Below are 15,456 nucleotides of genomic sequence, written 5' to 3'. Positions count from 1 at the left end.
TCGGAAAAATATTTATTTCTAAATAATTAAGTTACCAAAAATTGATAAATGATCAACCTAATATAACTGTGCATTTTTTAAATATTGATTATGTTACTAATATGGTAAGGTCGATTTTTTTTTTAATTTTCATTTTGTTATGGATTCCATTACTATCAAAGTGGCACAGAAGTTTATGATATTTTTGAAAAAAAAAAAAAAAATTTTAGAGAGAAATAAAAAAAACAGTATGAAACATTTTTTTAATCTACATTTGTCATTATAATTAAAACCATGAAAACAGTACAATTCATAGCTGAATGTTGATGGTACAATTTTTCAACAAAGAGACAAAACAAAGATGTTAAATTTTTGCGTGGAATTTATTATTCATTTTTCAAAATTAAACGTTATTTCAGAACCATGTTTCATAATTTTTTGCGAAATATCTTTTCCAATTTTCAACTTATTTTTAAAATAAAAACAGTTTGGGACATAACCAACAAACAAATTTGTCTACGGGCGCTTGAAATTTATATCCGAAAGTATTAAAAAATCAACTTGGTAAATTAATCATAGAATGAAACCTAAGAGAGAATTTCAGTGTAAATCATTTCGCTTAAAGATAAAGATATTATTATATTAAACCAACTAAAAGTTTAGCCGATATTATTTGATACTTTATCAAGTATCGTGAAATTGTTGAATAAAATGATTCATAGAAAAAATGGTGATCAGCCAAAAATGGTATTTTAAAGATATCATTAAACTTAGAGAATTGTCAAATACATACTACCACTAAGAGTTATATTCTTGATTTGATTTCAAAAATCAAAAGAGACAGTGTGAAACAATAGATTTTCTTCAATTATTGGAAACAAATTTTAAAAATAGTATTCGTGCCTTTTCCTAAGTTTTGGTTCATATGAACAAGAAAATGTATATTATATATATTTCATTTATTTTGTAATCAATTAATATTTAGAAACTTATCTTCGACTTTTGTTGTGACATAACTATAAATACAGAAAGAAATCTATCAGCTTATCATTTTGTTTTTAATTCACTATTCATTCGCTTTTTCTTTATATCTGCATTCTTTTTCCAGAATTCCAACTAGGGTCACAATATAATGGTTAGTAAATCAATTTTCTGGATGGCCTATATGGCACTAGGTGTCATGTCTGCTTTTAATTCTGCTGCTCAGCTAGATGAATTCAACGCACTTAAAAAACAAGATACTCTTGATAAAAATTTAGTTGATTTAGTCAAATATGGCTATCATAATGGCTCGCACCACCTTTGGTCTTCTCCTTCCGAAGAAGATGAGGATTGCAGTACCGATACTGTTAAAGAAATCGAAGAAGACTGTACTACCTCTGAGGAATCTGAAGAAGTTTGTGATACATCTGAAGATATTTCCGAGTCAGATTGTGAGTCAACCAGTACATTTACCACTTCGTTTCAAAGGTCTAGCTTAAAGCCATCTTCTACTCAAACTACCACACCTGATTCTACTATTTCTTCTTCTACTCATAATACCTCTTTGATATCTTTAACAACCTCGACTACTACCATAATTTTTACTACTAGTATTCCAACTAGTTCATTTTCTAGTTCTTCTACTTTATCTGCCTCTTCATTTTCTCAAGAATCAGTCACTTCAGTTTTTTCTCCTACCACAAGCCCCACTACATCTAGTGTTATTAGTTCTGCATCTTTAAAGCCTTCTACATTAAATAATACCACCAGTTCTATTATCCCATCCCCTTCTTCAACATCTACTACAATTAAAACTTCAAGCAACTTTTCTTCTAAAAATGTCACCATTACTACACCACTTTCTCCTATCACAACCACTTCGATCTTTTCAAGGAACGAAAATTTTACTGAAACTACCTCTGAACCATTCACACCTATTACTATTACTACATTTATCACAAAATGCAGCGAAAACAAATGCCATGTCGTACCCACAACTACTACTATTACCCCAACTATTACCAATCTTGTACCCTCTATCACACCGTCTACAACTACTTCAAAAATTACATTTCCTACGGATACACGTTCAAAAAATACTACCATGACAACTACTGAAATTAACTCTCTTATTACCATTACAACTTGGATCACCAAATGTAGTGAAAATAAATGTCATGTTGAACCCTGTACAACAACAATTCCCTCCAAACCTACTACTTTTGTGCCTATCATTACTCCTGGTCCTAAGAAATCAACTTCCACAATTACTGGTATTAACCCCCCTGTTACCATCACTACTTGGATTACAAAATGCGATGAAGACAAATGTCATGTTTCCCCCACTACTACAACTGTTCCATCTACAATCACATCTTTTGTTCCTGCTGTGATAAACTCAACATCTATCATTGGTACCCCTGCTAGTAATTATAGTATTGGCCCGCCCCCATTAATTGAAACTATTGTGATTTGCAATACTGGTAAATGTTATACAACAATCAAAACAGCTCCTAGTGCCATGGCTTCAGCAGTGGCTTTAGCTTCTGCTTCTGCTTCTGCTTCTGCTCATGCTGAAGCCTCTGCCCATGCTGAAGCCTCTGCTCATGCTGAAGCCTCTGCCCATGCTGAAGCCTCTGCTCATGCTGAAGCCTCTGCCCATGCTGAAGCCTCTGCCCATGCTGAAGCCTCTGCTCATGCTGAAGCCTCTGCCCATGCCGCTGCTACTGCGACTGCTTCTGCTGGTGCTGGTGCTTCTGCTGATGCCGCTGCTTCTGCTGAAGCCTCTCCTAACGCCTCTGCTTCTGCTAATGCAGGCGTCAACCCTGTGGCTCCTACTATTACACTTAAACCCTCAACTCTTCCACAGGCATCATCATCTCCTAAAGCTGGTTATTCCAGTGTTCCTCAACTGGAACAGGGTGGTGCTGTTTCACCTAAAGCAAGTCTTTTGGCTGCCATTTTTGGCCTCTTCTTCTGGTTATTGTAAAAAAAAATTCATGCCATTAGAAGTAAACATAGTTTTCATATCCCCATATTTTCCCAATTAAGTATTTTTTATAGTTTATAGTTTATTGTTTATTGTTTATTTTTAATTTTTAATTTTAATTTTAATTTTAATTTTAATTTTAATTTTTTAATTTTTTAATTTTTTAATTTTTTTACTAGTAAAACCAATATACATATATTTCTCAATTATTAATATGTCAAAATACATAATAAAAATTGAGAATTATAAAATGTATCATAAACTTTTCAATTTTTCCAGCTACCTCAGATTCATCTAATAATATATACAATTTCACCTCTTTTTTGTTTATTAAATTGTATATATTATTCTAGAGTCATAGAAACTAATGATGTCAGCATCAACACACCATCACATATATCCTTATCTTGGTTAAATTTTCATATTATTGAAATACTTATGTAATACAAGTTATCTGAATCTGTGTTTCTCGGATACACCAGAAGGTGGTGTCTGATCCCCTTTCTACAAGATGTAGGGAGAACCAGTATTTTTGATCTCAAACCTAATTAACCTATTTTCTCTCTCTTATCTTTACCTAAGTTCTAGTATTCCATAATTTCACCTTTCAGATATATTCTAAAAATGCACCTAGAGTAATTAGGGTGGATGTAATTTTCAGAATTTCTGTATTCCAGGATATTCCAGGAAAGTGAGCGGGAAAGTTAAGATGGGTATAGAAGTACACGCTCAAAAGAAAAAGGGCCAATTTAGAGATGAAAAAAATACCAGTAATGATTAAGAAAATATATGCCTGATTATATTAACTAAAACCTTTGACATTTGAAGTGCTTTTTTTTTTTGTATACTTTTATATTTAAGTGTTATAGAATTTTATAACATCATCATTTGCCCTATTCTTCTTGTTCTAACAAAACTAATTATATATCTTTTCATTTTCATAATAGAATTTTAATTTGACTTCAACATTGCATCTTCAACAGCTTAAAATATTTCTTGTTTGTTTTTATTCAAGATTTACAGCCCAACATAAAACCAATTTGTTGTTTGTTTGTTTGTTTGTATTCAAGGGTTATAGAATTATATAACATCAGCATCTGCGCTATCCTTCTTGTCCATACTATATATCTTTTCATTTTCATAATAAACTTTTAATTTTGCCTTCAACATTGCATCTCCAACAGCCCGAAAATAAGTCCTGATGCCAGCTTACAAAAAACAGGGGGTTAAAAATAACCAACTCTTCCCAACCTATCTCCACTTGTCTTCATCAACGCTGTAATTGTATTTCTTAATCCCTCCAAGCAGAGATAAAGCTATTAAAAGCCAAATTGTTTGTTTGTTTGTTTTTATTCAAGGGTTATAGAATTATATAACATCAGCATCTGCGCTATCCTTCTTGTCCATACTATATATTTTTTCATTTTAATAATAAACTTTTAATTTTGCCTTCAACATTGCATCTCCAACAGCCCGAAAATAAGTCCTGATGCCAGCTTACGAGGAACAGGGGGTTAAAATAACCAAACCTTCCCAACCTATCTCCACTTGTCTTCATCAACGCTGTAATTGTATTTCTTAATCCCTCCAAGCAGAGATAAAGCTTACAATCTCTTGTAAGCCAGTTAAACTGTTTAAGAGAGTCGACATGTCCATCTCTGGAGATATCCGTTTCAGTCCTTTTCTTTCCTCTTCAAGCAAAGGACACTCAACTAAAATGTGATGAACTGTTTCCAGCTCTCCACATTTGCAGTTGTAACTATCCTTTTCAATTCCAAACTTTTTAAACCATGCGCCAAAGTTTCCATGGCCTGTGCGAAACTGAGTAATATTACTCAAGATCCTTCGACTATCTTTCTTCATGATCACTCCCGTAACCATTTTGGAAAGATTATCAGTACATTTCGACTCCACTGTGATATTATGATACCACAGATCCTTACTGCTGTTCCAATACATTTCTTACCATTCTTCCATTGCTTGTTTCTTCAAAATTCCAATCGTCTGATTTTGTTGTTGTTTCAGTGTAAGAGGTTCAACCCTCTTGCATTTTCGTTTTTCATCCTTTTTAATCATATAGTCTCTATCATCTTTCGCCAACATGTAAAGCGTGGTTAGCTTTGCAATTGGAGATTTCTCAATCAATGTTAACAAATGACCATTAATAGGATTAGTTTTGCTAATATTTAGGTGTAAACGAATAGCTTTTCGTGCCACCATAAATTTTAGCCTAATACTATATGGCATAATACCAGCTTCCTTTTGTAGTACCGCAATAGGAGTTGTGCGATAAGCACCAACAATTCTTCTTAAAGCCATATTCTGCATTACTTCCAACTTGTGGATTTCTCCTTTCAAAATTTTGTGATGCCAAATTTCTAAGCCATATTCGACAATTGGTCTCACGCAAGAAATATACAGTGATCTGACTGCAGACCCTCGCATACCTTTTTGCACGCCACCAAGATGCCAAATAGCACCAACAGCTTTTCTTGCTTTATTGATTTTATTCAAAATATGAGATTTAAAATCAAGCAGATTGTTCAAAGTAATTCCAAGCAATTTAACTTCCTTCTGGGGTTCACGAAGTTCTCCATTAGGTAAAGTAAGTTGCACTTTTTCATCTTTAGGTTTCACATTTTTTGTAAAATGAATAAAACCTAATTTATCACCCAAATCAATTTTGGTCATTCTTGATTTAGCCCAATTACAACATTTTTCTAATATGTTGCTTAAGCTTTTGGTATTTTCTTCAATTTTACCTTCAACGGTAATAGTCACATCATCAATAAAGCCAAAAGGAGTTCCACCCCATTCTTTAATGGCATGATACATTGGTGTGGAATATATCAAAAAAGTAGTGGTGAAATAGGTGAGCCTTGCGGAATTCCAGTACTAATTTTTTGCACTGATCCTTTTCTTCGGTCCATGAGCATACTAGCTTCTCTTTCACTTACAAATTGGTACGTCCAGTTTATAAGTGCTTTGGGTAGTTTCATATCCTCCATTGTGTGTGCCAATATATTTCTGTTAACATTATCAAAAGCTCCTTGAATATCAATGAGCATAGCTGAAATTTTTTCTTTACTAGTTTCAATTCTTTGGACAAGTTCCAAAACAGCATCAGTAGCACAATAACCTTGTCTTCCCCCATATTGCTCTGGTGGAAGTAAGTGTGTTGTAAGCTTGGTCATTCTTTTTGTATAATTTTTCCAGTACTTTAGATGGAATCTTAAGTAAGGAAATTGGTCGGTATGCTCTTGGCTTTGAATAGTCAGGTTTCTTAGGTTTAGGTATAACAACAATAATGCCATGTCTCCAGACTTTTGGGTGGTATCCAAACTTTACACAAGCTTGGAGAAGCTTGAAAAACCTTTCCTTAAAGTCTTTATTTAGCCATGCCATCTTTAAAACTTTGCCAGTAATTCCATCGTCTCCTGGAGCTTTATCATTTGGGGTATCAGCCAATGCAGAGTCAACTTCATCAAACTCTAATTTTGGCCATCGAGAATCGTCATCAATTTCAAACTCTCTATCAAGACCATGATCAATTTCAGGTAGAAGTGCCTTCCATATTTCATGTCTTTTTTCGTCAACAGTAGTAGTGAGAGTTCCATCTTCTTTTCTAATTTGTGGTATAATGGTATCATTGCTTTTTGGATTAATATACTTCAAAATCTTCCAAATGTCATTTCCTTCTAAACTAGACAAATATTTATTCCATTGCTCAGTACTTGCCTCACGCAAACTGTGGTCAAAAATTTTTCTAGCTTTTTTCGCCTCTTCAATTTTTTGTCGTTTCAAAGCCAAATTGTTTGTTTGTTTTTATTCAAGGGTTATAGAACTATATAACATCAGCATCTGCGCTATCCTTTTTATTGTCTGACTATGTGACTTGCCGGTTTTCATTTGTACCTTTTTAGTACGGGTGGTTTCTGTTCTGTGCGTCTCCGGTAGCCCGGAAGATGGGCCCTGATGCCAGCTTACGAGGAACAGGGAGAACCAGTCTGTCGGTCCCAAAACCTTCCCAACCCATTTCCACTTATCTTCACGGACGCCCATGTATTTCTTAATCTCTTCCGTCAGAGATACGGCCCGCAATCACCTGCAGGCTATTTAGACTGTACGGAAGAGTCGGCATTCCTGTAACCAGGGTAGCCTATGGTTTTCAGTCTAGGTGTATACTCCCGTACACATCCTCAGGAAAAGGGGGTATTCTGGGAATCGAACCCAGTATCTTCCGCTATCGAGCGAACATGTTATCCTTTACACCATCCAGCCCTTTCCCCTTTTCAAAGCCAAATGTTTGTTTGTTTGTTTTTATTCAAGGGTTATAGAATTATATAACATCAGCATCTGCGCTATCCTTCTTGTCCATACTATATATTTTTTCATTTTGATAATAAACTTTTAATTTTGGCTTCAACATTGCATCTCCAACAGCCCGAAAATAAGTCCTGATGCCAGCTTACGAGGAACAGGGGGTTAAAAATAACCAAACCTTCCCAACCTATCTCCACTTGTCTTCATCAACGCTGTAATTGTATTTCTTAATCCCTCCAAGCAGAGATAAAGCTTACAATCTCTTGTAAGCCAGTTAAACTGTTTAAGAGAGTCGACATGTCCATCTCTGGAGATATCCGTTTCAGTCCTTTTCTTTCCTCTTCAAGCAAAGGACACTCAACTAAAATGTGATGAACTGTTTCCAGCTCTCCACATTTGCAGTTGTAACTATCCTTTTCAATTCCAAACTTTTTAAACCATGCGCCAAAGTTGCCATGGCCTGTGCGAAACTGAGTAATATTACTCAAGATCCTTCGACTATCTTTCTTCATGATCACTCCCGTAACCATTTTAGAAAGATTATCAGTACATTTCGACTCCACTGTGATATTATGATACCACAGATCCTTACTGCTATTCCAATACATTTCCTGCCATTCTTCCATTGCTTGTTTCTTCAAAATTCCAATCGTCTGATTCTGTTGTTGTTTCAGTGTAAGAGGTTCAACCCTCTTGCATTTTCGTTTTTCATCCTTTTTAATCATGTAGTCTCTATCATCTTTCGCCAATATGTAAAGCGTGGTTAGCTTTGCAATTGGAGATTTCTCAATCAATGTTAACAAATGACCATTAATAGGATTAGTTTTGCTAATATTTAGGTGTAAACGAATAGCTTTTCGTGCCACCATAAATTTTAGCCTAATACTATATGGCATAATACCAGCTTCCTTTTGTAGTACCGCAATAGGAGTTGTGCGATAAGCACCAACAATTCTTCTTAAAGCCATGTTCTGCATTACTTCCAACTTGTGGATTTCTCCTTTCAAGATTTTATGATGCCAAATTTCTAAGCCATATTCAACAATTGGTCTCACGCAAGCAATATACAGTGATCTGACTGCAGACCCTCGCATACCTTTTTGCACGCCTCCAAGATGCCAAATAGCACCAACAGCTTTTCTTGCTTTATTGATTTTATTCAAAATATGAGATTTAAAATCAAGCAGATTGTTCAAAGTAATTCCAAGCAATTTAACCTTCTTCTGGGGTTCACGAAGTTCTCCATTAGGTAAAGTAAGTTGCACTTTTTCATCTTTAGGTTTCACATTTTTTGTAAAATGAATAAAACCCAATTTATCACCCAAATCAATTTTGGTCATTCTTGATTTAGCCCAATTACAACATTTTTCTAATATGTTGCTTAAGCTTTTGGTATTTTCTTCAATTTTACCTTCAACGGTAATAGTCACATCATCAATAAAGCCAAAAGGAGTTCCACCCCATTCTTTAATGGCATGATACATTGGTGTGGAATATATCAAAAAAGTAGTGGTGAAATAGGTGAGCCTTGCGGAATTCCAGTACTAATTTTTTGTACTGATCCTTTTTCGGTCCATGAGCATACTAGCTTCTCTTTCACTTACAAATTGGTACGTCCAGTTTATAAGTGCTTTGGGTAGTTTCATATCCTCCATTGTGTCTGCCAATATATTTCTGTTAACATTATCAAAAGCTCCTTGAATATCAATGAGCATAGCTGAAATTTTTTCCTTACTAGTTTCAATTCTTTGGACAAGTTCCAAAACAGCATCAGTAGCACAATAACCTTGTCTTCCCCCATATTGCTCTGGTGGAAGTAAGTGTGTTGTAAGCTTGGTCATTCTTTTTTGTATAATTTTTTCCAGTACTTTAGATGGAATCTTAAGTAAGGAAATTGGTCGGTATGCTCTTGGCTTTGAATAGTCAGGTTTCTTAGGTTTAGGTATAACAACAATAATGCCATGTCTCCAGACTTTTGGGTGGTATCCAAACTTTACACAAGCTTGGAGAAGCTTGAAAAACCTTTCCTTAAAGTCTTTATTTAGCCATGCCATCTTTAAAACTTTGCCAGTAATTCCATCGTCTCCTGGAGCTTTATCATTTGGGGTATCAGCCAATGCAGAGTCAACTTCATCAAACTCTAATTTTGGCCATCGAGAATCGTCATCAATTTCAAACTCTCTATCAAGACCATGATCAATTTCAGGTAGAAGTGCCTTCCATATTTCATGTCTTTTTCGTCAACAGTAGTAGTGAGAGTTCCATCTTCTTTTCTAATTTGTGGTATAATGGTATCATTGCTTTTGGATTAATATACTTCAAAATCTTCCAAATGTCATTTCCTTCTAAACTAGACAAATATTTATTCCATTGCTCAGTACTTGCCTCACGCAAACTGTGGTCAAAAATTTTTCTAGCTTTTTTTCGCCTCTTCAATTTTTGTCGTTTCAAAGCCAAATTGTTTGTTTGTTTTTATTCAAGGGTTATAGAACTATATAACATCAGCATCTGCGCTATCCTTTTTATTGTCTGACTATGTGACTTGCCGGTTTTCATTTGTACCTTTTTAGTACGGGTGGTTTCTGTTCTGTGCGTCTCCGGTAGCCCGGAAGATGGGCCCTGATGCCAGCTTACGAGGAACAGGGAGAACCAGTCTGTCGGTCCCAAAACCTTCCCAACCCATTTCCACTTATCTTCACGGACGCCCATGTATTTCTTAATCTCTTCCGTCAGAGATACGGCCCGCAATCACCTGCAGGCTATTTAGACTGTACGGAAGAGTCGGCATTCCTGTAACCAGGGTAGCCTATGGTTTTCAGTCTAGGTGTATACTCCCGTACACATCCTCAGGAAAAGGGGGTATTCTGGGAATCGAACCCAGTATCTTCCGCTATCGAGCGAACATGTTATCCTTTACACCATCCAGCCCTTTCCCCTTTTCAAAGCCAAATTTAAAAGCACTTATAATTTTGGCTTAGTTGTGGAGGTTTCTTTTGCCATGAGATTTAAGGTTGTCGTTAATTAATGCTTCGTTGGCTCAGTTGGTAGAGCGTCAGTCTCATAATTAAATATTAACAATTGTGTAATCTGAAGGTCGAGAGTTCGATCCTCCCACGGAGCAATTTTTTTTAATTATTTTTACTTATTATAGTTATTATGGCATGTTTGTTTAATTTGTAAAATTGTTGCTAAAGTTGAGTACATATACAATTATCTTTTTGTTATTATTTTCCTGCAGGTTGAACTTGAATTTTATAGTTTTAGTTAATTCCAAACTTAAAATTAAATATTTTGTATTTTGTATTTGGTATTTGGTATTTGGTATTTGGTATTTGGTATTTGGTATTTGGTATTTGGTATTTGGTATTTTTCTCTAGCAGTCCATTACTTACAAGTAACTTATTAAATAATATTCATAAAAATGCCCTTGATTCCATGGTGCCATTAGAGTGGTAATTTGTGCTTTTCACAGTTACTTCTTAAAGTTTTAACATTAATTTTATGGTTTCAATTTCCGAGATATATTAATTCTATATATATAATATATAATTAATTTACGAATCCGTAACATTTGAATGTTTGAAAATGAAATATTTGGCTCATTGTTCTAAGTGAAATACTGATATTAATCATATATACCATATATGGTACTCACCTTTTATGAGATTTAATATCTAAGATATTGTCATGTGACAAGTATCAACTGTTAAATAAAAAAACACAACAGGACTAATGCTAACATTAAAAAATTCCAATATTGGATTTTTTTATTAGGTTGAGAAATTCCCATATAAGGAAGTTAAGTTTTTAAAAAAATAAAGAACTATGGAGGTATAAATTAAAGTCTTTTCCCCCGTCTTTTAGATTTTTATTCCTTTTCCTTTACCATTCACTCTTCACAGATTTTTTAATTTCTACCACTACATATATATTACCATCTACTACTATATTACCATCTACTACTATATTACCTATGCCTTACTGTGATCTACTATGATCTACTATTCACCATATCATACTATATAAATGTGTTCATTAGTACTATCACCTACATTCTTTTACAATAGTTACATTTGACATGTTGCGGTTGTCTTTTGGTAAGTCTACTCAAGCCAATACACCTTAGCTAATTAACCTAACGCTCTACTAGACAATCATCCAATGCACCCAACGTCAACTGTTTACCGTCGTCATTGTTCAGAACCACAGATATTTTATTGAGGAGAAAACCAACATGATTCTACAGTTCTTAACTCTCAAACTTGTAATCAGGTGTTTGTTAAAATAATGAGACATTACAACAACGATTGTCAAATTTGATTACTACCACTACCACTACCACTACCACTACCACTACCACTACCACTACCACTACCACTACCACTACCACTTACAACATTATTATACACTTATACCCACCTATTCTACTTTTTTATTCAATGTTATGATGGTTGGTCGCAGATTAATCAAGGAGTGCCGACCTTGATCCTGCTTATTGACCACCTTTTGTTTATCAAAAGGAACCACGTCCACCATTGATTAAAGTGTGATGCAGCCGGTTGTTGATTTTTTTTTTTTTGTGTTGTGTTGTGGTTTATCGACCCATTATGCTTTCTGTTATTCAATTTTTTGACGGTTGATTGCAGATTAATCAAGGAGCATCGCACTTGAATCTGCCTATTGACTCCTTCTTGGTGATGTTATTTGATTGAGGAATTCACATATGAAGAACTTAAAGTTTAAAAAAATAAAGAACTATGAAGATAAAAATAAAAGATTTCGTCCCATTTTGATTTTGGTCTTTTTTTTTTCTTTCAACATTCACTATCTACAGCCTTTTTTTAACCAATGCCTCTACATATAGTATCATCTACTTCTATCAACTATCAACTATCATCTACTTCTATCAACTATCAACTATCATCTACTTCTATCAACTATCAACTATCAACTATCAACTATCAACTATCAACTATCAACTATCAACTATCAACTATCAACTATCAACTATCAACTATCAACTATCAACTATCAACTATCAACTATCAACTATCAACTATCAACTATCAACTATCAACTATCAACTATCAACTATAGTATATACTATATTCATAAACACTTGCACACTCCTTTACAATTATTCCAACATGATACAGTTGTCTTTTGGTAAGTCTACTTATACCAATACACCCAATACTTGACTATATTATCTAACTCTTTACGAGACAGACATTTGATTCACCAAGTCCCAATAGTGTATCGTCATTCTTTGCCACCATTGATTTTGTTATTGTTGCAGTCGTCTTTTGGTAAGCCTACTTTTGCTGTATACCCAATACTTAGCTCATCAATCTAACTCTTTACTAGAAAATATGCGACTCACTCAACTACAAGGGGATATATTCATTGTTGCAACAAAAGATTCCTTTATAGACTCTACGATAAATATGAATCTATGGCTATTTCTCATACAAGCAAAATTGCCGACCCATCTTGGGTAAACTAAAGGAACTTGTGAACAAGGGTTTTGACATTTCATCATTGGAACTACCACTGCAACTACCACTGCAACTACCACTGCAACTACCACTGCAACTACCACTGCAACTACCACTGCAACTACCATTGCAACTACCCCCACACATACCGCTACCTCACTACCACTTACAACACTACTACATTGACCTATTTTACTTTTTTTATTCAATGTTTTGATGGCTGGTCGCAGATTAATCAAGGAGTGCAGACCTTGACCCTGCTTATTGACCACCTTTTGTTTATCAAGAGGAACCACGTTCATCATTGATTTAAGTATGATGTTTCCTGTTGTTGATTATGATGTAGTGAATCGACCTATTATGCTTTCTGTTATTCAATGTTATGATGGTTGGTCGCAGATTAATCAAGGAGTGCCGACCTTGATCCTGCTTATTGACCACCTTTTGTTTATCAAGAGGAACCACGTCCATCATTGATAAAAGTGTAATACTCCCTGTTGTCGATTCCTTGTGGTTAGTCGAGTTGTTATGTTTCCTATTGGTCAATGTTATGATTATTGGTCGCCAGGGATGCCAACCTTGGTCCTGTTTATTGGCCATCACTTGCTTTTTCATAGGAATGGCATCCCTCATTTATTGCATATCCAATATCCCGAAAGTGAGATCTGATTCCAATTTCTGAAGAACAGGGACTCATAGACCAAACCTTCCAAATTTATCTTCACTTGTCTTCATCAACTCTGTAACTGTATCTCTTAATACCTCCAAGCAGATATAAAGCTTACTATTTTTTGCGAGCCAATTAAACTGTTTAAGAGAGTCGAAAAGTCTATTCCTGGATAGATCTGTTTCAATTCTTTTCTTTATTTTTCGTTCTTGTTCCAGTAAAGGACACTCAACAAAGATTTCCCTAACTGTTTCCAGTTTTCCGAATTTACAGTTATAAATATCCTTTTCAATTCCAAACTTTTGAAACCAATTTTTCTCAGAGCCCTATTCTGCATCACTTTCAATTTGTGGATTTCTCCTTTCAAGATTTTATGATGCCAAATTTCTAAGCCATATTCGACAATTGGTCTCACGCAAGCAATATACAGTGATCTGACTGCAGGCCCTCGCATACCTTTTTGCACGCCACCAAGATGCCAAATAGCATCAACAGCTTTTCTTGCTTTATTGATTTTATTCAAAATATGAGATTTAAAATCAAGCAGATTGTTCAAAGTAATTCCAAGCAATTTAACTTCCTTCTGGGGTTAACGAAGTTTTCCATTAGGTAAAATAAGTTGCACTTTTTCATCTTTAGGTTTTACATTTTTTGTAAAATAAATAAAACCCAATTTATCATCCAAATCAATTTTGGTCATTCTTGATTTAGCCCAATTACAACATTTTCTAATATGTTGCTCAAGCTTTTGGTATTTGCTTAGAAACCTTATTTTTTTTTTTTGTTTTTTGCTGTTTATTTTTATTTTTATTTTTTTTCAAATGTTATAAAATTATATGACATCAGCATTTGCACTATCCTTTTATCGTCTGGCTAGGTGTCTTGTCTATTAATTAGTGCCTTCTTGTTGCAACGGGCAGTTTCTTTCTGTACGTCTTTGGTAACCCGGAAGATGGGCTTGATACCAGCTCAAGAGGAACAGGGGAAACCAGTCAGTCGGCCTCAAATTTCCCAAACCCATTTTTACTCATCTTCACAAACGCCTGTTTATTTTTTGATCTCCTCCGTCAAAGACACGGCCTGCAATCACTAGCAGGCTAATTACACTGAACGGAAGAGTCGGCCATTCTGTGACCAGAATAGCCTATGGTTCCAGTCGAGGTGCCTACTTCCATACCATTCTTCAGGAAAAATGGGATATTCCGAAAATTAAATCCAGTATTTTTCGTGGTTAAACGAATGTGCCCACTTGTTATACTAATCAGCCCTTGCCCTTGTAAACACCTTAAATATACTGTTTACGAAAGGTTTTTTTTAACTGTACTTCATTATATTTTTGGGACACCTTAAGAGTTTAGTAAAATTATTGGCATAAATATGCCAAAAAGCACAACATTGTTTGTTTTTATTCAAGGGTTATAGAATTATATAACATCAGCATCTGCGCTATCCTTCAAAAGCACAACATTGTTTGTTTGTTTGTTTTTATTCAAGGGTTATAGAACTATATAACATCAGCATCTGCGCTATCCTTTTTATTGTCTGACTATGTGACTTGCCGGTTTTCATTTGTACCTTTTTAGTACGGGTGGTTTCTGTTCTGTGCGTCTCCGGTAGCCCGGAAGATGGGCCCTGATGCCAGCTTACGAGGAACAGGGAGAACCAGTCTGTCGGTCCCAAAACCTTCCCAACCCATTTCCACTTATCTTTACGGACGCCAATGTATTTCTTAATCTCTTCCGTCAGAGATACGGCCCGCAATCACCTGCAGGCTATTTAGACTGTACGGAAGAGTCGGCATTCCTGTAACCAGGGTAGCCTATGGTTTTCAGTCTAGGTGTATACTCCCGTACACATCCTCAGGAAAAGGGGGTATTCTGGGAATCGAACCCAGTATCTTCCGCTATCGAGCGAACGTGTTACCCTTTACACCATCCAGCCCTTTCCCCAAAAGCACAACATTCTACAAAAAAAATATTTAAAAAAAGGTTCAGGTTCTATATATTGCAATAAATTAA

At 35.1% G+C, this 15,456-nt stretch overlaps 5 protein-coding genes across 5 annotated transcripts; 1 reads left to right on the top strand and 4 right to left on the bottom strand.

Annotated features, from left to right (window-relative positions):
• Positions 1 to 1,111: 1,111 nt before the first annotated feature.
• Positions 1,112 to 2,950, top strand: SAPINGB_P002736 (uncharacterized protein; the record flags this gene model as incomplete). The annotated part of the gene is made up of 1 exon (XM_031997454.1): positions 1,112 to 2,950. One exon carries the CDS (start codon positions 1,112 to 1,114, stop codon positions 2,948 to 2,950), a length of 1,839 nt encoding a protein of 612 aa, XP_031853345.1.
• Positions 2,951 to 4,912: 1,962 nt separating this feature from the next.
• On the bottom strand, positions 4,913 to 5,785 carry SAPINGB_P002735 (uncharacterized protein; the record flags this gene model as incomplete). The annotated part of the gene is made up of 1 exon (XM_031997453.1): positions 4,913 to 5,785. One exon carries the CDS (start codon positions 5,783 to 5,785, stop codon positions 4,913 to 4,915), a length of 873 nt encoding a protein of 290 aa, XP_031853344.1.
• Positions 5,786 to 6,073: 288 nt separating this feature from the next.
• SAPINGB_P002734 (uncharacterized protein) lies at positions 6,074 to 7,012 on the bottom strand (the record flags this gene model as incomplete). The annotated part of the gene is made up of 2 exons (XM_031997452.1): positions 6,074 to 6,575; positions 6,945 to 7,012. The coding sequence occupies 2 exons, from the start codon at positions 7,010 to 7,012 to the stop codon at positions 6,074 to 6,076; spliced, it is 570 nt and encodes a 189-aa protein (XP_031853343.1).
• A 488-nt stretch (positions 7,013 to 7,500) lies between these two features.
• On the bottom strand, positions 7,501 to 8,757 carry SAPINGB_P002733 (uncharacterized protein; the record flags this gene model as incomplete). The annotated part of the gene is made up of 1 exon (XM_031997451.1): positions 7,501 to 8,757. The coding sequence occupies one exon, from the start codon at positions 8,755 to 8,757 to the stop codon at positions 7,501 to 7,503; it is 1,257 nt and encodes a 418-aa protein (XP_031853342.1).
• Positions 8,758 to 8,817: 60 nt separating this feature from the next.
• SAPINGB_P002732 (uncharacterized protein) lies at positions 8,818 to 9,982 on the bottom strand (the record flags this gene model as incomplete). The annotated part of the gene is made up of 2 exons (XM_031997450.1): positions 8,818 to 9,489; positions 9,908 to 9,982. The coding sequence occupies 2 exons, from the start codon at positions 9,980 to 9,982 to the stop codon at positions 8,818 to 8,820; spliced, it is 747 nt and encodes a 248-aa protein (XP_031853341.1).
• Between the last annotated feature and the right edge of the window lie 5,474 nt (positions 9,983 to 15,456).

This window comes from Magnusiomyces paraingens, assembly GCF_902498895.1.
Source record: "Magnusiomyces paraingens strain CBS 517.90 genome assembly, contig: contig2, whole genome shotgun sequence".
NCBI lineage: Eukaryota > Fungi > Ascomycota > Dipodascomycetes > Dipodascales > Dipodascaceae > Magnusiomyces > Magnusiomyces paraingens.
This window is presented reverse-complemented; position numbering and strand designations above follow the sequence as displayed.